The 27,275-nt window shown below is 44.7% G+C and overlaps 2 protein-coding genes across 2 annotated transcripts in view; one reads left to right on the top strand and one right to left on the bottom strand.

The window, feature by feature from the left end:
* Positions 1-27,275, top strand: part of LOC125465326 (tetratricopeptide repeat protein 28-like) — a 288,267-nt gene that overhangs the window by 217,403 nt on the left and 43,589 nt on the right. The window contains exons 17-18 of the mRNA XM_059638296.1: positions 18,373-18,520; positions 26,718-26,884. Of these exons, the coding sequence (XP_059494279.1) occupies positions 18,373-18,520; positions 26,718-26,884 (315 nt within the window). The remainder of the gene's footprint in view (positions 1-18,372; positions 18,521-26,717; positions 26,885-27,275) is intronic.
* LOC132206052 (uncharacterized) lies at positions 11,802-14,341 on the bottom strand. Its single transcript, XM_059638355.1, has 2 exons — positions 14,189-14,341; positions 11,802-13,583 (listed from the first exon to the last, which is right to left on the bottom strand). Exons 1-2 carry the CDS (start codon positions 14,282-14,284, stop codon positions 12,309-12,311), a joined length of 1,371 nt encoding a protein of 456 aa, XP_059494338.1. The 5' UTR covers positions 14,285-14,341; the 3' UTR covers positions 11,802-12,308.

Raw genomic sequence — 27,275 nt, 5'->3', positions numbered from 1 at the left:
AGAGGGGGAGGCGGACTGAAGATGGATAGAGGAGAAGACAGGTGGAGAGGAGAGTATAGGTGGGGAGGTAGGGAGGGGATAGGTCAATCCAGACCCACACTTTGTTATCTCAGATTCTTCAGCATCTGCAGTTCCCATTATCTTTGATCACAATTAGCCACAGATATTGCCTGCTGAGGGCATTTGATGCACAGTGTGTCTGGAGGACTATCACCTAGAGACTGAGAGATGCTCTCACATTCTCCCCCTGTGCCTACACACGTTCTGTTAGGGCTCCCTCGAGAAACTGGTGGAACTGACTACTTTCCAAGTTGTTTGCCCCATATGTAGAGCATCCAATGATGTGGCAGATGCTGGTGGGCTATAATGCCTACCCATCAAAACCAGGGTCTCCCTACCTCCCCAGACCAACATTCACTGTCAGGATTTAACATCCTGAGGTTTATGGATCCCGAAGCTCCTGCAGGCCGAGTTTGTGGCAGCCTCACCCTTTACAACCCTCTTGGGCTGGATGTGACTGTCGCCCAGTACCATACTTGTGATTGCTAGGTATTGGCTCAGCTGAGACACAGGGCATCTGGCTCAAGAGCAGGACAGTCAATCTGAGCTATGATAGGGCAGTCTTTGGCCAACTGTCCACAGACCATCCCTAATTAGAGGGCTGTGTGAACACTTGGGGTAAGAACCACACTCCTTCACAAGTGATACTAACCTCGCTGCCTGAGACTGTGTCAAAGTTGGAGGAGATGGGTGGGAGTCATACTGTCACTTTGTGTATTGTTTTGCCCCATCAACGAAATCTGCCATCCTTCCTTGATTTGGCCCACCAGTCATAGAGTCATGGAGCACATAAATAGACCGTTCAAGCAAACCGATCCACACCAACAACAATCACAAACTAAACTGGCCCCACCTGCCTGCTCTTGGCATATCCCTCCAAACCTTTCCTATTCATGTACTTATCCAAATGCTTTTCAATGTTGTAACTGTACCCACATCCAACAGGCATTGGATAACACTTGCCTTCATTGCTCACACCTCTGAGTATAGGAGTTGGCCGTCATGTTCAGGTTGTAAAGGACATTGTTGAGGCCCCTTTTGAAGCACTATGTCCAGTTCTGGTTTCTCTGTTGTAGGAAGGATATTAATAAACTGGAGAGGGTTCAGAAAAGATTTCCCAGGAATTAAAGGTTTGAGTTATAAGGAGAGGCCAGATAGGGATTTTTTTTCACTGGAGTTCACCAGAAAGATGTACAGTACAGTATAACCAGGTTGTCAGTGCCTGTAATTAACAGCACAACAGTAGCCCCCAGCCCCACACCCCAGGTCCATCCCTGCCCAACCCGGAGAGGACCCTGACTCTCAGATTTCGCCAAGTGCCTTACGGATGTGACCAGATGGTATGCAGTGGTCAGCAGTAATGGGAGTCATGCCTCATTCCAAGCTATCCTCATCCAACAGCCACTCATGCTTGTAAACAAGAGAATAACCTGCTCCATTACCCCTGACTGAGTTCCTTTCTCCCTTAGCAAACGGCATTGAAAGCCAGCCACTGCCCTGAATGAGGTCAGAAACAGCACAGTTTGGGGAATAAACTCCGAAATCTGTGCAACCAGAGTCCAACCAGTTGAGATAACAAGGTGTGAAGCTGGATGAACTCAGCAAGGCCAAGCGGCATCAGAGGAGCAGGAAGGCTGACGTTTCGGGCCCAGACCCTTCTTCAGAAAGGCTCAAAACGTCAGCCTTCCTGCTCCTCTGATGCTGTTTGGCCTGCTGTGTTCACGCAGCTCTACACCTTGTTGTCTCAGATTCTCCAGCATCTTCAGTTCCTACTATCTCCAACCAGTTGGAAATCCTTTGGAAGAGGGAGGATTAAATAGATTATCTCAGGAAGCAGTTGGTGAAGTGACCTGGGCTGAGTTTTATTTTAATTTGTTCATGAAATGTAGGCATTTATTGTCCATCCCTAATTGCGCAGTGATCAGTCAAACCTCAACTATATTGCTTTGGGCCTGGAGTAACATGGAAGCCAGACCAGGTAAGGATGGCAGATTTCCTTCCCTAAAGAATCAAATGGATTTTTAATGACAATCAGCAGTACACTGACTAGCACTTACATCGCTTTTTTTTATTCCAGCATGTTTTATGTAATTCAAATTTCAGAACCTGCCAATGTGGGATTCAAACTCGTGTCCCCAGAACTCTAGCCAATGGTTCTGGCTTACTATCTGGTGACACTATAAGTATGCCACTAAGATAGCTCCACAGAGGCCAATATTCCATCACCAAGTTACTATTTATTTACATGTGGAATGTCGTTGACACTGATCCAGTTCCCTCAGAGCCAGTTGTCAGAGTGAACAGAATCTCTGACATAACAAGGTGTAGAGCTGGATGAACACAGCAGGCCAAGCAGCACCAGAGGAGCAGGAAAGCTGACGTTTCAGACCTGCAGTTCCTACTATCTCTCCTCTTCTCTGGTCTTTGCATCTGAATTCTCTTTTCCACAGGAGCGTGATTTCCAGGGAATGACTGTCTCATGATTGATGAACAAAAATCATACTGAATGACGGAGCATTTGCACTGAGGGACGTATTATTCTGATAAAAAAGCCTACAGGGCGACTGGATTCCCTCTGCTTACGTAGACAGAATCCAAGAAAGTTTTGGCAGGTATTTTTCCCAAAACATTTCCACAGTGTTCTTTGAGCAGAATGTTAGGGTTTGAAGAATAACTTTGTCACTCATAAACCCTTGGAAATGCACATTCCAAACATTTCATGCTTATTTGCTCCAAATGTGTGTAGTTGTCCTCCCTTACTGTGCTGCAGAAGTCTCCTTCTCACTGCTGTATGGACTGCCTTAAGGGGCAGGCCTGTCATCTCTCAACCCTAAAAAGGAGCCGCTCAGTCTGAGAGCACCATCTAGCCATGCAGGGCAAACAGAGACCTCATTCTGAAACAGTCCACATGGACAGAGCAAGATGGGAAAGCTATATCTTGATTAACTTCAGATCAGACTGCCTTCCTGCAGAATTTAATTCCATTGTTTTCTCTATGGGCCGCCAACATTGTCACTTGACACGCCATAGTCTATTCAGCAGGGCCAGGGTCTCTCAATGTAATTGAGTGTGGTTTATGGTGACATCCCATGTAAGAGACCAGTTTGACACAGTTCAGTCAGAGCCAACACCCCGCCTCCCCGCAACTACCATCACCATTCACCATTACTACCTGCTTGCAGATAACTGATTTAATACAGGGTGGTACAGAAATATTTGCTGGAGGTGATCAGCAATATCAAAGATTGCGCATGGGTTATTCACTGTGTAAGTATACATGATTACAGTTTATTCAGCAAGGTGAGGGTTATTCACTGTGTAAGTGGATCGCAATTTATTCAGCGAGATAAGTGTTGTTCACTGAATATCTATACATGATCACTGTTTATTCAGCAGGGGTATAGGTTACTTGCTTTTAATTTAGAATCCTAGAACCCTTACAGTGGAGAAAGGCCATTCAGCCCATCAAGTCTGCACCAATCCTCCCCAGACCATTCCTGTCCCCATAGTTCCACATTTACCATGGCTAATCCACCTTGCCTACTCATCCCTGGGCTCTGCAGGGCAATTTAGCATGGCTAATCCATCTAGCCTGCACATCTTTGGACCATGGGAGGAAACCAGAGCACCCAGCAGAAACCCATGCAGACATTGGGAGAACGTGCAAACTCCACACAGCCACCTAAGGCTGGAATCAAACCCGTATCCTGACGCTGTGAGGCGGCAGTGTTAACCACTGAGCCAACATGCTGCCCCTGAAACTTATAGCAACACTCTGTACAAGTGAACACATGAAAAAGGAACAAGAGCAGGCCTCAGCTCTTTGGGCCTGCTATGCTTTTCATAAGGTCATGGTTGACCTGATTTTAACCTTAGCTCTACATTTCTGCATATCTCCCAATAATCTTTCATCCCTTTGGGAATCGAGATTCTATTGACCTCTGCCTGAATAATAGTTAAAGATTCTGCCTTTGACTTTCAGCCTTCTGAGAAAATAAAAGTTTCCTCTTCTCTGTTTTAAATGGATGTCCCTTATTTTTAAACTTTGACCCCTAGTTCTAGATCCTCCCACAAGAGCAAACATGTTTTCAACATCCACCTAGGCACATTCCTCAGGATTATATATGTTTCAATTAACCTCTGACTCTTCTAGACAGCAAATACAGGCCCAGCCTGTCTAGGCTTTCCTAATAAGGCAATCTGCTTATTCCATGTATTAGTCAAGGAAAGAAGGCTTTGGATTGGGCGAGGCTGATTTCATTAAAATCAAACAGGATCTGGCCAAATAAAAACCAAAAGAACTGCGGATGCTGTAGATCAGGAACAAAAGCGAAGTTGCTGGAAAAGCTCAGCAGGTATAACAGCATTTCGGGGTGGTACAGTGGCTCAGTGGTTAGCACTGCAGCCTCACAGAACCAGGGACCGGGTTCAATTCCATCCTCGGGCGACTGTCTGTGTTGAGTTTGCACATTCTCCCCATGTCTGCGTGGGTTTCCTCCGGGTGCTCCGGTTTCCTCCCACAGTTCAAAGATGTGCAGGCTAGGTGGATTGGCCTTGCTAAATTGCCCATAGTGTTCAAGGGTGTGTGTGGGTTATAGGGGGATGGGTCTGGGTGGGATGCTGTAAGGGGCGGTGTGGACTTGTTGGGCTGAAGGGCCTGTTTCCACACTGTAGGGAATCTAATTTAATCTAATCTGTGAAGGAGAAAACAGAGTTAATGTTTCGGGTCTGGTGACTCTTCCTCAGGACTGGCCAAACATTCACTGGGAACTGCTCCTTGCGGGTAAGTCAACAGCGGAACTGTGGGAAGGGGGGCATTCAAAAAGAGCAGGTCCAACATGTACACTTTAGGAGGAAGTGTAGCAGCAATAATTTCAAAGAACCCTGGATATCTCGGACCATACCGGACTGGATGACAAAGAAGAGAACGTACAAAGGGAGCATTTTGATGCAGCCCTAAGAGGAATACAGTAAGTTCAAGAGGAAACTTATGAAAGCAATTAGAAAAGCAAAAAGGGGGCATGAGAAAGGACTTGCAAATGTGATTAGCTATTTATTAAGGTATTTATAAACACATTAAAGGGAAGCTGTTAACTGGGGAAAGAATAGGGACCAAGGGGACAATCTGTGTGAGAACTGCAGGATATTGGTATAGGTTTGAATGAATACTTCTTCTCAGTCTTTACTCTAGAAAAGGAGAACGTAAGTATGGAATTCAGGAAAAGGGACTGTGAAGAACTTGCACAGTTTGACATAGGAAATGGGGAGATAATGGATGCCTTATTAGGCATTAAACAGACAAATCCCCTGGCCCAGAGGAATTGCATCTCAGGCCGCTGTGGGAGGCAAGGCAGGAAATTGCAGGAGCTCTGACACAAATGATTAATTCCTCTTTGACCACAGGGTATGCGCCAGAGGACTGGAGGTTGGCTAATGTAGTTCCACTTTTCAAGAAGGATTGTAGAAATGAACCATAAAATTACAGAACAGTGAGTCCCACAACAGTAGTGAATAACTTTTGGCGAAAATTCAAAAGGGGAGAATTAATAACCACTTGGAAAGGCATAGGTTAATTATGTATAATCAGCATGGCTTTGCTCTCTGATGAAGAGTCTAGGCCCGAAACGTCAGCTTTTGTGCTCCTGAGATGCTGCTTGGCCTGCTGTGTTCATCCAGCCTCACATTTTATTGTCTTGGATTCTCCAGCATCTGCAGTTCCCATTATCACATGGTTTTGTTGGGCGTGTGTATGCCAAACAAAGTTGTAAGAATTTTCTGAAAATGTAATTAAGTCTGTTGATGACAGAAGTTCAGTTGATATAGTTAATATAGATTTTAGCAAAGCTTTTGACGAGGTCCCACATGGGAGCCTGGTTGAGAACGATAAAGAACATGGAATTGAGGGAAACTTGGTGAGATGGATCAGAAACTGGCTTAGTAATAGGACACAAAGAGTAGTGGTAGTAGGCTGTTTAGGTGACTAGAGGGCGGTGTCCAGCGTTGTACCACAACGATCAGTACTGGGATGCTTCTTGTTTGTTATATACATAAATGATATCGATGAAAATGTCGGGGGGTATGTTAAGCAAGTTTGCACACAACACCAAGATTGGTAGATAACAAGGTGTGGAGCTGGATGAACACAGCAGGCCAGGCAGCATCAGAGGAGCAGGAAAGCTGATGTTTTGGGTCTGGACCCTTCTTCTGTGGGGGCCTGCTGTATTCATCCAGCTCTGCACCTTGTTATCTCAGACTCCGACTTTGGCAGTTCTTACTATCACCAAGATTGGTAGAGTGATTAATAGCAAAGAAGATGTTTGCAGGTTACAGGAAGGTATAGATGGGTTGGTGAGATGGCAGAGCAGTGGCAGATAGATTTTACACTTTGGATGAAGAAACAAGATGGGGGAGTATTTAATGAATGGTAGGACACTGGGTAGCTTAGAGTAACAGAAGGATCCTGGATAATTATTCACAGATCCCTGAAGTTGGCAGAGCACAGAAGTAAGATAGTTAAGGCACTGCATGGGATATTTGCTTTCATCAGTCGTGGTGTGAATATAAGAGCAGGGAGATAATGTTGGAGTCATATAGAGCGTTGGTTAGGTTGCACCTGGAGTACTGTGTGCAGTTCTGGCCACCTCACTATGGGAAGGATGAGATAACATTAGAGGGGGTTACAGAGGACATTCATCAGAACGTTGCCTGGCATGGAGAAATTGAGCTCTAAGGAGAGTCTAAAAAAGCTTGAATTATTTTCTTTAGAGCAGGGAAGACTGAGAGGAAACATGATTGACAGGTAAAGGTTGATGAGTATGGACAGGGTAATTAGAGAACAGCTTTTCCCCTTGGTTGAGGGACCAATCATGAGGAGACACAGTTTGAGAGTAACGGGCCGGAGATTCGGAGGGGATTTGACAAAAACCTTTTCACTCAGAGGGTGATGGAATTTGGAATGCATGGCCCGGGAAGGTAGTGGACACCATAAACCTTACTACCTTTAAAAAATATTTGGACGAACTCATAAAAAAGCATAATATTCAAGGAAATGAGGCAAGTGCAGGAAATTGGAATTAGTGCACATTTAGTGGTAGCTATTGTCAACGCAGACTCAATGGGCCAAAGGGCCTTTTCTGTGCCTTTTCTTCATCTTTGTAGCATCAACAAAGTTAGCTCCATATCTTCGATCCCTTTATCCAAATCATTTGTATAAATCACCAACACTGACCCCTGTGGCACACAGCTCATGATATCCTGAAAATTAAAACCACTGCATCAGCTATTTCACTGCCCAGTTCTTTTAATACCCTAGATGGAAATCACCAGAACCTGGAACTTGTCAACTGACACTTCCAACAATTTACTCTGTATGACTTCTCTGGTGATTGTTTTTCCCTCCCTTTCAAATATTGATTTACAGCTATTTCCAGAATGTTACTTGTATCCTCTCTAGTGAAGACTGATGCAAAATATCTGTTCAACTTATCCAAGAGATAATGGGAACTGCAGATGCTGGAGAATTCCAAGATAATAAAATGTGAGGCTGGATGAACACAGCAGGCCAAGCAGCATCTCAGGAGCACAAAAGCTGACGTTTTGGGCCTAGACCCTTCATCAGAGAGGGTCTTATTCAACTTATCCAGTTGTCTTTATCTACCATTACTAATTCCCCAGACTACTACAGGAATAATATTTACTTCACTAAATCTTTTTTTTAAAGCACCTGAAGAAACGTCTACTACCTGTTTTTATATTTTTGGCTATCTTTCGCTCATACTCTAATCTTTTAGTAATTCTTTGGGTTTTTTTCTTCTTACATTCAGTTCATCTCTGACCTGTCACCAATCTTTGCAGAATTATATGTCTTTTCTTTGAGTTTGATACGATTTTTGATATTTTTAGTTAACTATGGAAGGAGGGTTGTCCGTTAGAATATTTTTCTTATTTGTTGAAATGTATCTAATCTGTGCTTTCTAGAAAATCCCCTCAATGTTTGCCACAGCATGTATATTGGCCTATCCCTTAACCTAAACTGCCAGTTCACTTTCACTAACTCTGCTTTCCTGCCCTCATGACCTTTGTTTAAATTTAAAACTGTAGTCTTGGACCCACACTTCAACTCTCTGTAAAAATTATATCATATTATGGTGGTTGCTACCCCGGGACGATTTCATATGAGGTCAATATGTAAACCTACCTCGTTGGTCAAACTTAGTCTAGTATAGCCTGCTCTCTGGTTGGTTCCATTAACATGCATGTTTAAGCAATTGTCCCCAAAACATTCAATAAATTCCTCATCTATACTCCTTTACTATGTCTGATTTTTTCCAGTCTGTATGTATGTTGAAATCATCATAATTTCTGTTCCCTTCTGACAAGCTCTCATTATTTTTTCCTTGGTACCTGTCCTACCATGTGGTTACTGCTAAGGGTACGCAACTCCCATAAGTCACTTCTTGCCTTTATCATTCCCTACGTCTATCCAGATTGCTTCTGTATCCTGATTTCCTGAATTTAGGTCATCCCTCTCTATTGTACCGATATCATCTTTAATTAACAGAGCCACTCCTCCACCCTTTCCTAGCTTTCTGTCCTACCTAAATATCACGTGCGCTTCAATATTCAGGCCCCAGCCTAGGGTCAAACTATTGCCACATCTCAGTAATGTCCATAAGATCATACTATTTATTTCAATTTGTACTTTTGGTTCATCTGCTTTGTTTCTTTGGTTTGAATGCTATGTGCATTCAAACACAGTGCATTAGGTTTCACCCTTTTATTACTTTTATCATCTCCATTCCTATCTGGCAATTTGCTCTTAGATATGTGTTCTTTCTCCCTTCCTGTCATTGTTTTATCATTTCCCGCATTAATTCCTTTCTCTGTTGCATTCTTCCCATTCTTTGATTCACCACAACTTCCCAAATGTGGGCTGTCAGGGTCCAATATTTATTTTAAATCCTGCTGTACTTCCCTAGTTATACAGTTCACAGGAACACCAGCCTTAGTGTGGTGCATGTGTAGACAGTCCTAACAGTACAGATCTCATTTTTCCCCAATCCACTTCTCCCACACCAATCTTTCAGTCACACATTCATCTCTCTAACCTTGTTTACCTTCGAGCAACTTGCACATGGCTCAGGTAATAGACCCGCGATTATTACCTCTAAAGTTCTGCCTCTTAATTTTGGTGCTAATTCCTCAAATGGACTATGTAAAGCCTCTTTCCTAGCTCTACTTATTTGATTGGTGCCTACATAGACCATGAGACTGGATGTTTCTCCTCCCACTGCAAGCTCTTCTCCAGCCCAAAGTAGACAAACTGGACCCTTGCACCAGACAGACAACACAGCTCTCTGATGAAGGGTCTAGGCCCGCAACGTCAGCCTTTGTGCTCTTGACATGCTGCTGGGCCTGCTATGTTCATCCAGCCTCACATCTTATTATCTTGGATTCTCCAGCATCTGCAGTTCCCATTATCACCGAGACAACACAGCTGCCTGGTCTCACACTGTTTGCTGCAGAGAAATCCCCCTGACAATCCCCAAATGTCCCATTACATTCCTTTTGGCTCTATCCACATAAAATGTGTTCCTGTATCGTGATACCATGCTGATTTTACTCATTCAACCCTCAGGCCCCACATTCATCAAACCTATTTTCAGAGGCTGGCTCTCCCCTCCTCTAGGTGCCTAACATGCCTCAATTGCAGTCACATCCTCCTGTCCCTGACTCACTGACCACATCAGGACACAATGTCGTAAGAGGTGTCAAGATGTAGAGCTGGATGAACACAGCAGGCCAGGCAGCATCAGAGGAGCAGGAAAGCTGACGTTTGGGGCCTAGACCCTTCTTCAGAATTTTTTTTTTTTTTTTCTTCTGAAGAAGGATCAAAATGTCAACTTTCCTGCTCCTCTGATGCTGCTTGGTCTGCTGTGTTCATCCAGCTTGACACTGTGTTATCTCAGATTCTCCAGTATCAGCAGTTCCTGCTATCTCATCCTAAGAGGTGTGACTGGCTCCTGGTATGAAGAAGCTAGGTAACTTTCACTCTCCCTGATGCATTCCAGTGTCTGTGGTTCAGGCCCAGTTCACTATCTTTGAGCCAAAGCTGCTCAACCTTTTAACATTTACCGCAGATATGTTTACCCTGTATCATAATGGTATCCATAAGCTCTCACATACTGCAGCTTTGGCATAGTTCCTGCGATGCCGTTTTTAATGAGTTGTGAATTTATTATTTAGTTATGCTATTCACTTACCTATGATGCTTTTTATGAATCGTACTAACTCTACTACCAAAGTGTATATTCTTAAAATTTAAGAATAGAATAGCCTTCAACCAATTAACAGATATTCACTCTTGTTAAACAAGTGCTGTTTCAAGCTTTGAATTGAAGTTTGGTTTGACATTTCTACCTTCCTGTCTTTTCACATACCGTAACTCTAAGCCATTCCAACGTATACATGCAGGTAGCCAGATCCCTACAAAGTAGCTATATTACTATTCAATGTGATTCCCTTCAGGTGACTGTTCCAAACAATCTAACTCAGAATGCTGACAGTTTCTGTGCAGGGTTTATAACTGCAACAACTTAACAGTGAATCTGTTCAGTACAATATTACTCACAGCAACACTGCAAAAGGCGTGCCGCTAAACAGTTTCATGCAAAGTAAACCACAACAACCCTTAACTGGCTCCTTCTCACATCAAACAGCTTCATCCCCCAATCAGTAACCCAACTTATTCCAGCTGCTTCTTAACCTAAGAAGAAGGCCCTGTTCTAATAGAAATATCAACTACCCTTGGCTGAATCTACACTGGTTCCCATCACGAATTAATCAAGATCCTAGATTATCCACACAGACTGATGTTCTGATTACCTGTTGCATTTCACAGAGGAAGCAATAAAACAAAGATTCTCAAACTGGTGTTGCTTTGAAAGGGTTTATTTGTACAGGTCTGAAACAATGGCTTGAAACAATCAGCTTCTGTTCCCACCAATCCCAATCCAACCAGCTCCTGCTCACCCCAATCCCCAAGCTGACCAGCTCCTGTTCACCCCAATCCAACCAGCTCCTGTTCACCCCAATCCCCAATCCAACCAGCTCCTGCTCACCCCAATCCCCAAGCTGACCAGCTCCTGTTCACCCCAATCCAACCAGCTCCTGTTCACCCCAATCCCCAATCCAACCAGCTCCTGTTCACCCCAATCCCCAATCCGACCAGCTCCTGTTCACCCCAATCCCCAATCCAACCAGCTCCTGTTCACCCCAATCCAACCAGCTCCTGTTCACCCCAATCCCCAATCCAACCAGCTCCTGTTCACCACAATCCCCAATCCAACCAGCTCCTGCTCACCCCAATCTAACCAGCTCCTGCTCACCCCAATCCCCAATCCAACCAGCTCCTGCTCACCCCAATCCCCAATCCAACCAGCTCCTGTTCACCCCAATCCAACCAGCTCCTGCTCACCTCAATCCCCAATCCAACCAGCTCCTGTTCACCCCAATCCCCAATCCAACCAGCTCCTGCTCACCCCAATCCAACCAGCTCCTGTTCACCCCAATCCCCAATCCAGCCAGCTCCTGTTCACCCCAATCCAACCAGCCCCTGTTCACCCCCGTCCAACCAGCTTCTGTTCACCCCAATCCCCAATCCAACCATCTTCTGTTCACCCCAATCCCCAATCCAACCAGCTCCTGTTCACCCCAATCCAACCAGCCCCTGTTCACCCCAGTCCAACCAGCTTCTGTTCACCCCAATCCCCAATCCAACCAGCTCCTGTTCACCCCAATCCAACCAGCTCCTATTCACCCCAATCCCCAATCCAATCAACTCCTGTTCACCCCAATCCCCAATCCAACCAGCTCTTGTTCACCCCAATCCCTCATCCAATCAGTTCCTGTTCACCCCAATCACCAATTCAACTGCCTCCTGCTCATTCCAATAATCAATCCATCAGCCCCTACTTACTCTAAATCCCAATTCCAACAGTTCCTGGTCACTCCAATGCCTAATCCAACTGGGTCTTCCACAGCCTAATCCCAATATCTGATTCCATCTGCTGTACTCCTAACACCTCAGGGCTCCTCCTCCCTCCAGGTTATATTCCATCCCCTGTGAGTTCCAATGTTTTACTCAGGTCTAGCATTGTTTTGCAATGTTTGCAGATTGTCATTGTCCTATTTTAATGCAGGTATATTAATTGTAGATGACTGGGTCTATGACCCATGTTCCCATCAGCTCACTCTTTGTCCAGTAATGTGAAAAGTAAGATTAGTATAATCACAGGAGTGAAGATGAGAGCAAGACACAGTAACTCCAGCCCATACAGGAGGAGAATGGAGCAGAGGTAACAATATGGTGATATCTGGTCACACTGTGCTAATGCATTTACCAGCCACAGTGGGTATTGCAGGCATGGCAAGTAGCCACACCTCCGGGTGGTCAACAAACGTTGACGAAAGGCCTGCTGCAGCCTCATGCATGGCCTTTCCTGTGGGGCTGGAGATGTGGGTATCATGACCAATCTGCCAGCCACTACCCCGTTTAAACACGTCATCTCTTCCTGAAGCTGACGGATCTCCCACTCAGGCATTGGGGTTCTCTGGCGACAGATCGGGCAGCAGATCTGGCTTGTGTTGCTCACTGCTGCCTTCTCCATAATGCTCTTCACACAGCTGTCACAAAAGCTATGGTTGCAGTTCAGCAAAGCCTGCTTGTGAGTGCCAGAGTCATACAGTTCAATACAAACGGGACATTCCTGTTCCTCACTATCCATTGTCACATGCAATACTGTGTCACACATATTATCAGGCAGCACTGGCATTTTGTGCTCATTTTTATCTTCCCCAAGTTTACTGCCTGTTGCAGGAGACATGGCCTGACTTCTTTCGCCTCTGGCCAAGGAATTGCCTCCTGTGTCCCGTCCCCCATCTTTCTCTATAACAGACAGGGGAGCTCCATCATCAAGGACCAGCAGGGACTCCACTGAACTGCATGCTCCACTCTTTACCAGCCTACTATTTGTCTCATTGGCTGCGGGATTTTTCTGGGAATGACAGTAGCTGTCCGCCTGGGTGGCTTGCGTTGTAGCCGTTGATGTTGGGTGATCCCAGTTGGATCGTTCCTGTTGAGACATTGTAGGGTCACCGGTTGCAGGAGGAACAACAAGAGTCACTGAAGCTTCAGCTGCCATCTGCACTGTTTGTAAAACATTGCAGTTACTGACATTGTCATTGCTCACCCCACTCTCACTGGTAAACTCACAATGCTGTTTCTCTTGAAGGTTGTTCTCCTTGGCATGTGCCATGAGATACTGGGCCGTAGGGCCTTGGCTGGGCCCAGACAATATCCCCTTTGTTGCCTGCTCCACAGAAGGGATTGATTGTTCAGAATTCAGTGCTTGTCTCTCAGCCACCTTTGGGTGAGTTGGCTCATTAAACATCCTGCATTGCTGTCCTTCATCATTCGATTCACTCTCCTCCTGAAAGGTCCACAGTGTCTCCATAGTTTTACTCTGTGCTTCAGCAAAGAGAATAGAGTCATTGAGTCACAGAATTATACTGCATGGAAACAGCCCCTTTGCTCCAACTTGTCCAGACCGATCAGATATCCTAAATTAATCTAGCCCAATTTGCCTGCATTTGGCCCATATCCCTCTAAACTCTTCCTATTCATATACCCATCCAGATGCCTTTTAAAAGCTGTGATTATACCAGTCTCCAACGCTTCATCCGACAGCTTGTTGCATACATGCACCAGCCTCCACCTGAAAAAAATTATGCCTTAGGTCCCTTTTAAATATTTCTCCTTTCACCTTAAACCTATGACCTCTAGTTTTAGACTCCTCTACCCAGTGGAAAAGACCTCAGCTATTGACTCTATCCAGACTAGTATCCACATTATTGTAAAAATCTGTCTTCCTGCGACTGGCAGTGACATTAACATCAAAGTCTGCTTCTTCCTGACAGATTGGCAAAAGCTGCTGCTTGCCAAAGTTTACAATACTAGCCTCCCAACTTTGTGCTTCCATGCCTCCCAGTCCATCAGCATGTTTTGCATTGACAGCCTCTCCTACAGCCTGAGCGCACTATCAAGTTTAACAGGATTCCCAACACTCACCTGTGAAGCCAGATGTCCTGCAGTGCTCACTGCCTTGATGTCAGCCTTTGAGGATTCATGGTGTATCACCTCTACGGAGCTGAGTAGCATTTCCATCGCTGTAAGCTGTGTCCTTGTTGAATGTCAATTCTTCAACAATAGGTGCTCCTTCGTGTAAATGCCACCCTGTAGCTGTGACTTAAAGACTCTGTGCCAGTTGGTACTGTGTGTCAGATAAACGGCATAGATTAGAGAGATAACCAGCTTCCCAGCAAATCACAGCAAGGAGGCCCATGTCAGCTACCAATGAAACCATTCCCAAGGCTTGAGTAGGCTGTGGTTAACTCAGAAAAACAATACTGATAACATAAATCACAAATCCTGCACCTTGGTCCCGACTTCCATTAACTCTTGAATGCCTGCAAGGGCTCACTGTGCTAAATACTTTATACAGTTGCTTCAGGAGTCTGGTGTCAGACATAAAAATGGCATGTCCAGGCCAGACAGCTGCTTTTGAATGATTAGTGCATCAATATTGTGCTATATGACTTGGATGTTGTTATGGGATCAACTCTCTTACCACTGGCTTTAGAGGATCCTCAGGAGGTACGTCTCCAATATTTTAAGGTGCTTCATGCAGGTCGACTAGGCCTAGATCTCTGCTGCCATCTCCTTAGTCTCGAGTTTGAGTTTCTCAAATGGTCTTCTCCACAATTGGCTGAAGGCGGAGCTGGTGCAAGGAGCAATGATAGATACAGTTATCCTTCCATCAGGAGGCTCCTGACGCACAGAAGATGATCCATGTTTTCAAGGATCTCACAGTGCATCTCAATTGATGTGAGATAAGGAGGGTGTTCTGCTATGTGTGAGTGACAATGGGAACTGCAGATGCTGGAGAATCCGAGATAATAAAGTGTGAAGCTGGATGAACACAGCAGGCCAAGCAGCATCTCAGGAGCACAAAAGCTGACGTTTCGGGCCTAGACCCTTCATCAGAGAGGGGGATGGGGTGAGGATTCTGGAATAAATAGGGAGAGAGGGGGAGGCAAACCGATGATGGAGAGAAAAGAAGATAGGTGGAGAGTAGAGTATAGGTGAGGAGGTAGGGAGGGGATAGGTCAGTCCAGGGAAGACGGACAGGTCAAGGAGGTGGGATGAGGTTAGTAGGTAGGAAATGGAGGTGCGGCTTGGGGTGGGAGGAAGAGATGGGTGAGAGGAAGAACAGGTTAGGGAGGCAGAGACATGCTGGGCTGGTTTTGAGATGCAGTGGGGGGAGGGGAAGAGCTGGGCTGGTGGTGTGATGCAGTGGGGGGAGGGGATGAAATGGGCTGGTTTTGGGATGCGGTGGCGGAAGGGGAGACCTTGAGGCCGGCGAAGTCCACATTGATACCATTGGGCTGCAGGGTTCCCAAGCGGAATATGAGTTGCTGTTCCTGCAACCTTCGGGTAGCATCACTGTGGCACTGCAGGAGGCCCACGATGGACATGTCATCTAAAGAATGGGAGGGGAACCATTGGGGAAACCAAGCGGAGGCTTGGGGACTGTTTTGTAGAACACGCCCGCTCGGTTTGCAATAAACAACTGCACCTCCCAGTCGCGAACCATTTCAACTCCCCCTCCCATTCTTTAGATGACATGGTTCGCGATTGGGAGGTGCAGTTGTTTATTGCGAACCGAGCGGAGGTGTTCTGCAAAACAGTCCCCAAGCCTCCGCTTGGTTTCCCCAATGGTTCCCCTCCCATTCTTTAGATGACATGTCCATCGTGGGCCTCCTGCAGTGCCACAATGATGCCACCCGAAGGTTGCAGGAACAGCAACTCATATTCCGCTTGAGACCCCTGCAGCCCAATGGTATCAATGTGGACTTCACCAGCTTCAAAATCTCCCCTTCTCCTACCGCATCCCAAAACCAGCCCAGTTCGTCCCCTCCCCCCACTGCACCACACCACCAGCCCAGCTCTTCCCGTCCCCCCACTGCATCCCAAAACCAGCCCAACCTGTCTCTGCTTCCCTAACCTGTTCTTCCTCTCACCCATCCTTTCCTCCCACCCCAAGCCGCACCTCCATTTCCTACCTACTAACCTCATCCCACCTCCTTGACCTGTCCGTCTTCCCTGGACTGACCTATCCCCTCCCTACCTCCCCACCTATACTCTCCTCTCCACCTATCTTCTTTTCTCTCCATCTTCGGTCCGCCTCCCCCTCTCTCCCTACGTATTCCAGAACCCTCACCCCATCCCCCTCTCTGATGAAGAGTCTAGGCCCAAAACGTCAGCTTTTGTGCTTGTGAGATGCTGCTTGGCCTGCTGTGTTCATCCAGCTTCACACTTTATTATCTTGGATTCTCCCGCATCTGCGGTTCCCGTTATCACGATTGCAGACCTGTGTTGTCAACATAAAGATGTTTATGTTTTTGTGTTAATAACGGGTAGGTTACTCATGCGGGACATTAACTTTGTTTTCAGTTCAGAAGAAGTTAGAACAATTTTATTTTCAAATTCAGTTGAGAAGGCGCCGGGATCATGTTTCGAAGCAAGACTAGTTTCTCTTCTGTATAGAATTCAGGGCTATTCAGGATATAAGTCACCTCAGCTGAAGGGTTTAGTTTGTGAAGCTTCCAAACCAGGAGAATTTCATTAGAAAGCTGCAGTTGCTGTCAGATTGATGAAAAGATTCATGTCGACAAATGTATAAAGGACTCATCAAAAGATCTCTACAGGCCACAACAATGAAACTGTAAGGAGACAGTTAAAGATCTTAAGGGATTGAAATCAGGCCTAATTTCTCTGGACTTGAGCCTGTGTAATGGAAAGTATCGGAACCAGGCTGAGACTTTGTTTTACTGTCTGCTTTACGGTCATTCTCCGCTTTTAATTACGTAGCTTGGGTTTTTACTTTATTGTTCTTTTAGTGATACAGGTCTGTTTTGTTGTTAAGGAGAATCTGCAGCCTAGTATTAATATTTCCTAGTGAATGACCACCATGCTGAGTGACTGTAACAAATGGTCTGTTCAGCCAGATTTCATTCAGGGACCTGATCTACCCAGTAGTACCATCTGCTGGGAACATACCTCAGACATAACATCTCTCTACCAGGACCCCAGAGCACCGATGCAGTGTTGTTCTAGGCAGCACATGGATATTACTCAATTCCAGGTACAGTTTAAACCCGAGGCCTGTGATAGCTTCAAGGATTCCATCAAGATCTTCACCTTTATTGCAACCTGTCCCTTGAAGTGGGAGCTCTGGGACTGCACTGTGAGTGAAGTCACTGCCAATACCCATTGGAGTCTGTCAGTGACCTGTCCACAGGACAAGGGAGGACAAGGTTCCCCCTCCATGGGGCTGAAGTGGAGATTTCTAGGGGACGGCCTCCACTCTGATAACCGGCCTAACTACCGAGGCTGAGGATGGGTGTATATGATGCATTACTCAATTAACTATTTTGTCATTCATTCTCAGATTTTGAATATCATTGGCGAGGGCAGCATTTCTCCATCTCTAATATCCCTTTGTCATTAGATGGCAAACCATGTTCAACTAAATGGCTTCAGAGACAGCAGGAACTGCAGATGCTGGAGAATCTGAGATAACAAGGTGTGGAGCTGGATGAACACAGCAGGCCAAACAGCATCTTAGGAGCAGGAAGGCTGACATTTCGGGCCTAGACCCTTCTTCAGAGGGTCAGCCTTCCTGCTCCTATGATGCTGCTTGGCCTGCTGTGTTCATCCAGCTCCACACCTTGTTATCTCAACTAAATGGCTTGCTGAGGACAAGTAAGAATCAGCCACATTGCTGTGGGGCTGGACTCACACGTAAGCCAGATCAGGAAAGGATGCCAGATTTCCCTTTTTCAAGGACATCAGTTAACCAGATAGCTTTTTAAAAACAATCCAGCAATGTCTTTATTATTAATGAGCATTTCATTCCAGATTTATGAATCAAATTTAAATGACCCGATCTGATGTGTGATGGGATTTGAATTATCTCCAGTTCATTATTCAAGTCCTCTTGGTTACTAGTTCATTACTGTACCACCATGCTACCATCTCTTTTATCTATGAGGAAACAAGGGACGGGTTAATCAAAGTGCAGAGTAGATTACAGGATAGGGCTGGAAGCACCTGCTAGAGGTACAAGTCTCCCAGTGTGAACAGGAAGCATCAGCTCTTTCATACTAAATCTCTCTCTCATCTTTCAACAGGAGCTACTTCTGTGCTGATACAGATTAAACCAGTTCCTGTGCAGGCCTTGCTTACCTTCTATCATCACTTCTACATTGCTCTGTGGAGTGGCTCTTACATCAGTGGTGCCATGGAATATGCAAAGTACCAGATGCAGAATGACACCAGGTAAAATACAGCTGCTTCGGGTTACTGAGTAGAAAGGACCGTCACAGGGTTCAGTCTTAAACCAGCTCCTGAACGCTGCCTGGAATTTCAGGAGGTCCAAGCCTGACCATAGCTCAGGATTTCCCTTTTCACAGACACACTTGGAAAGGGGCATAGCTTTAAGAAGTAGTCTTTCAATTCAGAAACCCCAACTCAGCATGTGCCTGTAGAGTGCACAGGTGCTGTCATTTTCATTGCTCCTGAAACACAATCATCATTAGACTTCAAAACCTATTTGAGGAGCATACACAGAGACAAAAATAGTTTAATGAGACTGTTTATTGCTTTCTGCAAACCTACCATCTGCATTCAAAACATTCACATACAACCCTGCCCAACACACAGGTTGGGAAACTACTATGGTGCCATAGGACACTTTAACACATCTCGGTTGATATTTTCTAATCAACCTGTTCAGAGATGTTGATGCACACCTCTGGATTAGTGGACCGTGAACCCAGGCCTCCTGGTCCAGATGTAGGGTCACCACCACTGCAGCACAAGAGCCCTTCAGCACGTCCTTAGTATATATACCACAGCCTAGGTTCCTGGAAGAAGAAAGGGAATGGGTGGCCACGAGGCTGACCAATAGAAACAGGCAGGCTGTGCAGGAGTTCCCCAGCATCCCTTTCACAAATCAGTTTTCCATCCTGGAAACTGATGACAGTCTTGGTTCCTCAGGGGAGTGCAGTCAAGGCCATGTTTGGGGCATCATGGGCAGCTGGACTGTGCAGGAGGAGTTGAGGAAAAAGAAAGGGGTGATATTGATACAGGATTGTCATAAATTCTATTCTAAAGAACTTCCTGTCACTATGCACATTTCAGCAATATTCAGATTCTCACACATACTCCTAAAATTCTCATCGGTTTATTCTCCTCCACAGTGCATTAGAATCTGGCTAGCGCTCCCAACCTCATTCTTATCGATCTTGCCATCATCTTGTTGATTATTATTTTCTCTATTTACTATAAGTTACAATTGACAGGCCAAGTCTAGTCTGTATGTAAAAGGAAGTCTTCATCCACAACTGAGGTTTCATTAAAGTCCGTCACCAATGCAACACTTGGCAGAGATCTCAATGACTTTCTCCTTTTTTTCAGAAATGCCTCATTTTCTATTAATATCTTTGATAAGATCAGTGCAGTATTCTTGTATCCTTTAGTTTGTGAAAGATATTAATTTCATAAAAATAAAAGAGAACATTATTGGTGAGGATCTTTAATGAAGCTATCATGATAGACCTGTTATAACAAGGTAGATGTGCAAACTCTTGGATGTAGCTTTGAAATAATCTGCTTCTTTTCCTTTAGATCCCTATGCAAGGGTGCCTTTTATGCCTCTAACATTCTGCCTTGTATAAGTGTATACGATAATGTCCTGATTGTGTAAATTGCAAATCTACAGATTTCCCAAAGACAATCAATTTGTCATGCCTCATATCTAACTCCATTTAGGCTTTTTTGAACAAGGACTCACTTGTTTCACTGGATACTACGTCACTGCATACAAAGTGATATATTCCCCTGCTATTCTACACACAGTTGCTACTAATTTTAGAGATTTCAATGTGCTAACGAGATTCAACCTGAATCAAATAGAGCTGTCATATTCTTTGTCCTTGATTCACTCTTAGAAAATCAATGTAACACTTTAACAAGTCCAAATCACATATCGATAACATATACCAACAGTCTACCATAGCACCACTGAATGCATCTCCAACCAGTGTGCTCGTGACTGGACTAAATCTCTAGTGACTAATACAGTTCCTTCTAATTGGTCAGTATTATCCTCCTCTCCTTCCACTTTTTTTCTTAAAAACATCATGTGCAAAATAATTTTAATGATAATAACAAAGTGAAGAGGGAAGGTAGAAATTCAAATCAAAATAAAGTTGGAGGGGAAATAAAGCACTTCAGCCTCCGTGGTGCCCACCTCTCTCTAAAGGCATTGAGAGTATGGGCTGGAACATAACTGGAGAAAAGGGGCAGGCAGTTAGCCGTAGCCCGCTGCCTGAATGTACTTATAGCCAGGCTGGCCAGGCCCAGGAGCATGGCCCACAAGGAGATCGTCTGACCTCCCCACACCCGTCCACACTGGGTGCCCAAAGATCAGGAGCGTAGGGCTGAAGTGCAACCAAATGCAGAGGAGAAGGTCCTTCAGGTAACTAAAAAAAGGAATGCAAATGCCCACACCCAAAATACACATGGTCCACGGACTCCACAGTACCATAAATCAAACAGTTGGGACTCCTCCTCTCCTTCAATGTTAAAGTATCAGTTATTGGGCAATTGAATGCATACTTTGAGTGACATCTGGAACATCTGTTAACCATCCCATAGTTATTCCTGTGGTACACCCTTCCACTACAACTGCCCATCATAGCCACCCTATTGTCATTCTTCTCATGTGTGAATTTTCCCTTGTACTGCCATTTCGGCCCCATACTTTGAAATGCTCCTAGCATTGTATTCTCCATTTTTGGTGTCACTATCGATGAGCTCATGAAGATGGACAAAAATGAATGCTTTGCCGAAAGAAATTATATTGAAGATTCTGACATCTGATCTAAAAGCACATCAATCAGATTCTGGTTAAGATCAAGGGCCTGTCTCTGTTTGATATTCTTGTGCAGTCCAATACTTGGAAGGCAAGTACGGGTGTAGACATTTCCAGCTGGAATCACTGCAATTTCAAAGATATCAATGAATGTTTGGAGGCACTGGACTCTGACAACATTCTGGCAATGATAGAACTTGCTGTCCCCTTGCTAAGCTGTTCCAGTACAGCTATAGGACTGGCATTTACCTGACAATGCAGAAAATTCCCCAGATATCTCCTGCACACAGAAAGCAGGACAAATCCAATTCAGTCAATTACCACTCTATCAGTATACTCTCGATCATCAGTAAAATGATGGAAACCATCAACAACAGAGCTATCCAGCAGCACCTGCTCAGCAATAACCTGCTCAGTGATGCCAAGTTTGGGTTCTGCCAGATCAGCCAACTCCTGACCTCATGACAGCCTTGGTTCAAACATGGACAACGGAGCTGAATTCCAGGGGTAAGATGAGGGTGACAGCTCTTGACACCAAGGCCATATTCACCCAAGTGTGGCACAAGGAGCCTTAACAAAAGTGGTACAAATGGGTATTGGGGGCAAACTCTTTGCTGTTTAGAATCATACCTGACACATAGGAAGATGGTTGTAGTTGTTGGAGGTCACTCATCTCAGTTCCAGGACATCTCTGCAGGCATTCCTCAGGGTAATGTCCTAGACCAAACCTCTTCAGCTACTTCTTCATCAATAACCATCCTTTCAGCACAAGGTCGGAAGTGAGGTTGTTCACCAATGTTCAACACCATTTGTGATTCCTCAGATACTGAACCTGTCCATGTTCAAATCTAACAAGATGTGGATAATATCCAGTTTTGGGCTGACAAGTAGCTAGTAACATTCATTGAATTATAGAATTGCTACAGTGTGAAAGCAGGCAATTGAGCCCATCAAATCCACAATGACCCTCTGAAGAGCATCCCACCCAGAGCTGCCTCCCTACCCTGTCCCTGTAACCCTGCATTTCCCATGACTAATCCACCTAGGCTGCACATCTCTGGACACTATGAGCAATTTAGCATGGCCAACTCATCTAACCTACACATTTTTGGACTGTGGGAGGAAACCGGAGCACCCGGAGGGAACCCGTGCAGAGGAGGGAAGACCATGCAAACTCCACACAAAGAGTCACTTGTGAATGAAGTCTATGACCTGGAATCGAACCTGGGTCCCCAGTGTTATGAGACAGCAGTGCTAACCACTGAGCCACCGTGCCAACCCTTTGCCCCATTCAAATGGCTGGCTATGACCATCTCCAATAAGAAATAATCTAATCGCTATCCATTGACATTCAATGGTATTCTTATCATTGAATCCACAACTATCAATATCTTTGAAGTTACCATTGACCAGAAACTCAACTGAACTTATCACGTAAACACAGTGGCTATGAGAGCAGTTCAGAGGCTGGGAATACTGCAGCGAGTAACTCACCTCCTGACACCCCAAAGCCTACCTGCCATCTACACGGCACAAGTCAGGAGTGTGATGGAATACTCCCCACTTGCCTGGAGGGTGCAGCCCCAACAACAATTAAGAAGCTTAACACCATCCAGGACAAAGCAGCCCGCTTGATTGGCACTACATCCACAAGCACCCGCTCCCTCCACCGTCAGTGGTCAGTTGCAGCAGTGTATACTACCTGCAAGATGCTTTGCAGAATTTCACCGTAGATTCTTAGACACCCTCTTCCCAAACCCACAACCACTTCCATCTAGAAGGACAAGGGCAGCAGATACAGGTAGTTCTCCTATTGCGTTCTTATGTGATCTCACACTATAGAAAATCACACTTTAGAAACTTGCCGTAGAAAATCATGTTATAGGGAAATTGCTGTAGAATATCGCTATATCCACACAGCAGAAAGTTTGTGTTATCCAAACTGGATTGATACTTGGAATGAGTGGGTTGTATTGTGAGGAAATATAGAACAGGTTCTGGGTGAGTCCACTATTCAGCAATCATGTTACAGCCAATTCGCATTAATGAAACAAGCATTACAGCAGAACCACCTGTATATGGGAACACCACCACCTTCAAGTTCCCCTCCAAGCCACTCACAATCCTGACTTGGAAGTATATTACCGTTCCTTCACTGTCACTGGGTGAAAATCCTGGAATTCTATGCCTAAGGGCATTGAGGTCAACTACCCAGCTCATTGAATGCAGCAATTTAAGAAGGCAGATCACCACCACTTTCTCATGGACAACTAAGGACCGGAAATAAATGCTGGCTAGCTAGTGATGCCCACATCCATGAGTGAATTTCGAAGAAAAGCTGACATTATGACGTATTCTTCCAAGGAAGAACCATCCTTTTTCTCAACTCATCATAGTCCAACTAAGCTTCTTAGGCATTCGAGAAGTAATCTTTCATTTAAGCTTTACCCAAATGTTTAAGAGAATGCCCAAACTTTCTTCAGTGTCCAGTTGCTCAGTTCTGAGGACAGTTCAGGCTATCTCATTGTTTGGCAAGGAAGGAGATGCCAAGGCTATTCCTTGCTTTCTCTTCAGCAGAGACATAAACCTTGTCCAAACAGGGACTTAATTTTTTCATTGGTCTTAATGTTCCACCACAAAATAGCAGCTGAGAATCAATGAACAAAGGATGTTATAATCTGAAACAAACACAGAGAATGCTGCAGAAACTGAACAGGTCTAGCATCATCTATGGAAATAGAAACAACTAAACATTTTGAGTCTCGTATAATCCTTCTTCAGAACAGAAAGATGTTGGAAAAAAGTTTTTATGCTCTTAACAGAGATACAGGCCCAATGCAAAAGATAGAAGGGTTATTAATAGCGGAGAAAGAGAAAAGGGGATGTGAAATGGCTTCCATTTCCTTCTGAGGCAGAGTTCCAAAGTTGCACAACTCACTGCAAGAAAGAAATTGTCCTCACATCCATCCTAAAAGAGTGACTCCTAATTTTAAAACAGTGTGTCCTGTTTCTGGACTCACCCACAGCCTGTCCAATATTTCCTCACAAGATAGCCCACTCATTCCAAGTATACCTCCTCTAACTACCTCCAATGCATTTACATCCTTCCTTGATAAATGAGACCTCAGCTGCACATTGTATTCGAGGTGTGGTCTCACCAATACCCTGCAATACACTAAAGCGTAACATCCTTGCTTTTATAACAAAATCAAAGATTGCTGGAGAAACTCAGCAGGTCTGACTGCATAAACTCATAGAGCTGTACAGCACGGAAACAGACTCTAAAGTCCAACTCGTCCATGCCAACTAAACATCCTAAATTAGTCTAGCCCAATTTGTCAGCATTTCGCACATATCCCTCAAAACCCTTCCTTTCATATACCCATCCAGACATCTTTTAAATGTTGTAGTTGTACTAGCCTCTACCACTTCCTCCAGCTGCTCATTCCATATGTGCATACCCTCTGCATTGAAAAAGTTGCCCCTTAGATCCCTTATAAATCTTTCCCCTCTCACATTAAACCTATGCCCTCCAGTTTTGGACTCCCCCACCCAGCGAAAAGACCTTGGCTATTCACCCTATCCATACCCCTCATGATTCTATAAACCTCTATAAGGTCAACTCAGCCTCCAATGCTCCAGGACAACGGCCCCAGCAAATTCAGCCTCTCCCTGTAGCTCACACCCTCCAACCCTGGCGATATTCTTCTTATTTTTTTCTGAACCTTTTCAAGTTTCACAATATCCTTCCTACAGCAGGGTAATGAAAATTGCACACAATTACCAATGTCCTATACAGTCACAACATGATCTCCCAACTCCTGTAATCAATGCACTGACCTATAAAGGCAAGCATACCAAATGCGTTCTTCACTATCCTGTGTACCTGGGACTCCACTTTCAAGGAACATGAACCTGTACTCCAACTCTCTGTGTTCAGCTATACTCCCCAGGAACTTAACATTGAGTGTATATGACCAGCTCTGATTTGCCTTTCCAAAATGCAGTACCTCACATTTAACTAAATTAAATTTCACCTCCCACTCCTCAGCTATTTGCCTATCTGATCATGTTCCCACTGTACTCTGAAGTAGTCTTCTTCACTGTCCACTCAATTAATTTTGGTGTCATCTGCAAACTTACTAACCATAGTTCCGATCTTCACATCCAAATCATTTATGTAAATGACGTAGAGAAGTGGATCCAGCATTGACCCTGTGGCACACCACTGGTCACAGGCCAAGTCTGAAAAACAACCCTCCATCACAACCCGCTGTCTGGGGAAAGAAAGTAGAGTTAATGTTTGGGGTCCAATGACCCTTCACCAGAACTGATGATAGCTGGGTAAAGGTGGTATATATGATAAAGATAAAAAGTGGGGAGTAAACAGATATGATGGAGATGAGGCCAGAAAGAGAGAGTTAGACAGACAATGGGATGTGTGATGGTAAGCCAGAGAAGGAGAAAAGCTGATAATGGGGACAGTGAGTCGATGAGAATTGGTAGCTTATGCTGAAAGTAATCCATGTCTTGACAGGGCCTGGTGTGTGAGGGTGGGTAAAGGATGGAAGAAGGTGTGCAGTTTCTAAAATTATTGAATAAGATATTGAGTCTTGAAGACTGCAGAGTCCAAGCAGAAAATGAGAAGCTGTTCTTCCAGTTTGCACCGAGCCTCACCAGGACACTGAAGCAAACTCACAGTAGAGATGTTGGCCAAGGAACCCAGTGGTGTTTTGAAGTTGCAGGCAGCTGGAAGATTGTGGATAATTTTACAGACAGAAAATCACTCCATCAATGTTCACTCACATCTACACTCACTCCTGCCCAGACACACTCCAGCCACATTCCCTCCATCCATACTTATTCCATCCATGTTCCCTCCATCCTCACTCAATCCATCCGCACTCAATTCCATCCATACACATTCCTGTCTATGCCCTCTCCAGCCACAGTCACTCCTTCTGCACTCACTCCTTTTGACTCCTAATGTCAAAATCTGGCACAAAGAGTTCAGTTGTAAGGCGTATTTCATGGATGAAAGAGCCTAGAGAATGGAGAAGTGAGATTTGGGGTAGAATTTCCAACATGTAAGACCCAGGCTACTGAAGGCATGCACACAAATGGAGTAGTTAAAAGCTGGCATGTGCGAGAGGCCAGAACTAGATGAGTACATGTAGCTGGGAAGGTTTTAGGGCTAGAAAACGTTTCAGAGGTGGGGAGAGAAGCAACCATTGAGGAAATTGATGACATGGGTGAGATTTTTTAAATAGTGGTATTGCTTCATTGAGAGCCAGTGTAGGTCAGCAAGCACAGAATAAAGTTGATAGAATTTGGTGACCTTTGGGATATAAACTACACAGAAGCGGGATGAGGTGTCAATAGCAGGTGACCTGTCCTGGAGGACAATACCAGATTGTTTTTACAACTAATTGACATCAGATTTTAACTTTTAGACTTTAAAAACTGAGTACAATTTCTTACTAACCTGTGAGATGGTCTTAATTCACACAGATCTCCACTTCACTGTCACTGCCTAACATCATTGTAATTTCTCATTATTTGTTTTGCTGGATTAAGGGAGAGTTTGTATCTTTGCAGATTCGGAAGGTATTGGTGTAATTTTGTGTTGCTTGGATTGGACACGTTTGTCAATCTGCTGGATGTTAAACATGACATGCTGCACTGGACCATGGAGAAGGCTGAGGAAGACGTGGCTCAAAGTACCAAACAGGACTGGCTGAATCCTGCAGTGTATACCCCTCCAGGTAACAGCACCTTGAGACTAACTCGCAATCTGTGCATATACTTTACAACAGAGAAGGTTAAGAGGAGATTTGACAAATAGTTTTGTTAAACAAGTGAAAACTGTTTCCAGTTGCATACAGTCAATAAACAGGGGACACAATTTAAACACAGACAACAGACACATTGAGGAAGTGCACCTCCCCTGTACATACACAGTATGCACTGCAACAATACACCATGTCTTCATTTTTCTGAAGAAGGGTCCAGACTTGAAACGTCAGCTTTCCTGTTCCTCTGATGCTGCCTGGCCTGCTGTGATCCTCCAGCTCCACACCCTGTTATCTCAGACTCCAGCATCAGCAGTTCCTACTATCTCAGAGTGACACATAAACTCAGTTTTGTATTGCCCAC

This window comes from Stegostoma tigrinum, chromosome 29, assembly GCF_030684315.1.
Source record: "Stegostoma tigrinum isolate sSteTig4 chromosome 29, sSteTig4.hap1, whole genome shotgun sequence".
In the NCBI taxonomy this organism is placed as follows: Eukaryota; Metazoa; Chordata; class Chondrichthyes; order Orectolobiformes; family Stegostomatidae; genus Stegostoma; species Stegostoma tigrinum.
The sequence above is the reverse complement of the archived record's forward strand: the minus strand, read 5'-3'. Positions and strand labels throughout refer to the sequence as shown.

Excerpts from the sequence above, each read along its gene's own strand:
- LOC132206052 (XM_059638355.1), bottom strand. The coding sequence starts at position 14,284 with ATGGAAATGCTACTCAGCTCCGTAGAGGTGATACACCATGAATCCTCA. Across the intron at positions 13,584-14,188 it reads CAGGACATCTGGCTTCACAG|AGTAAAACTATGGAGACACT; the intron begins GTGAGTGTTGGG and ends GCTGAAGCACAG.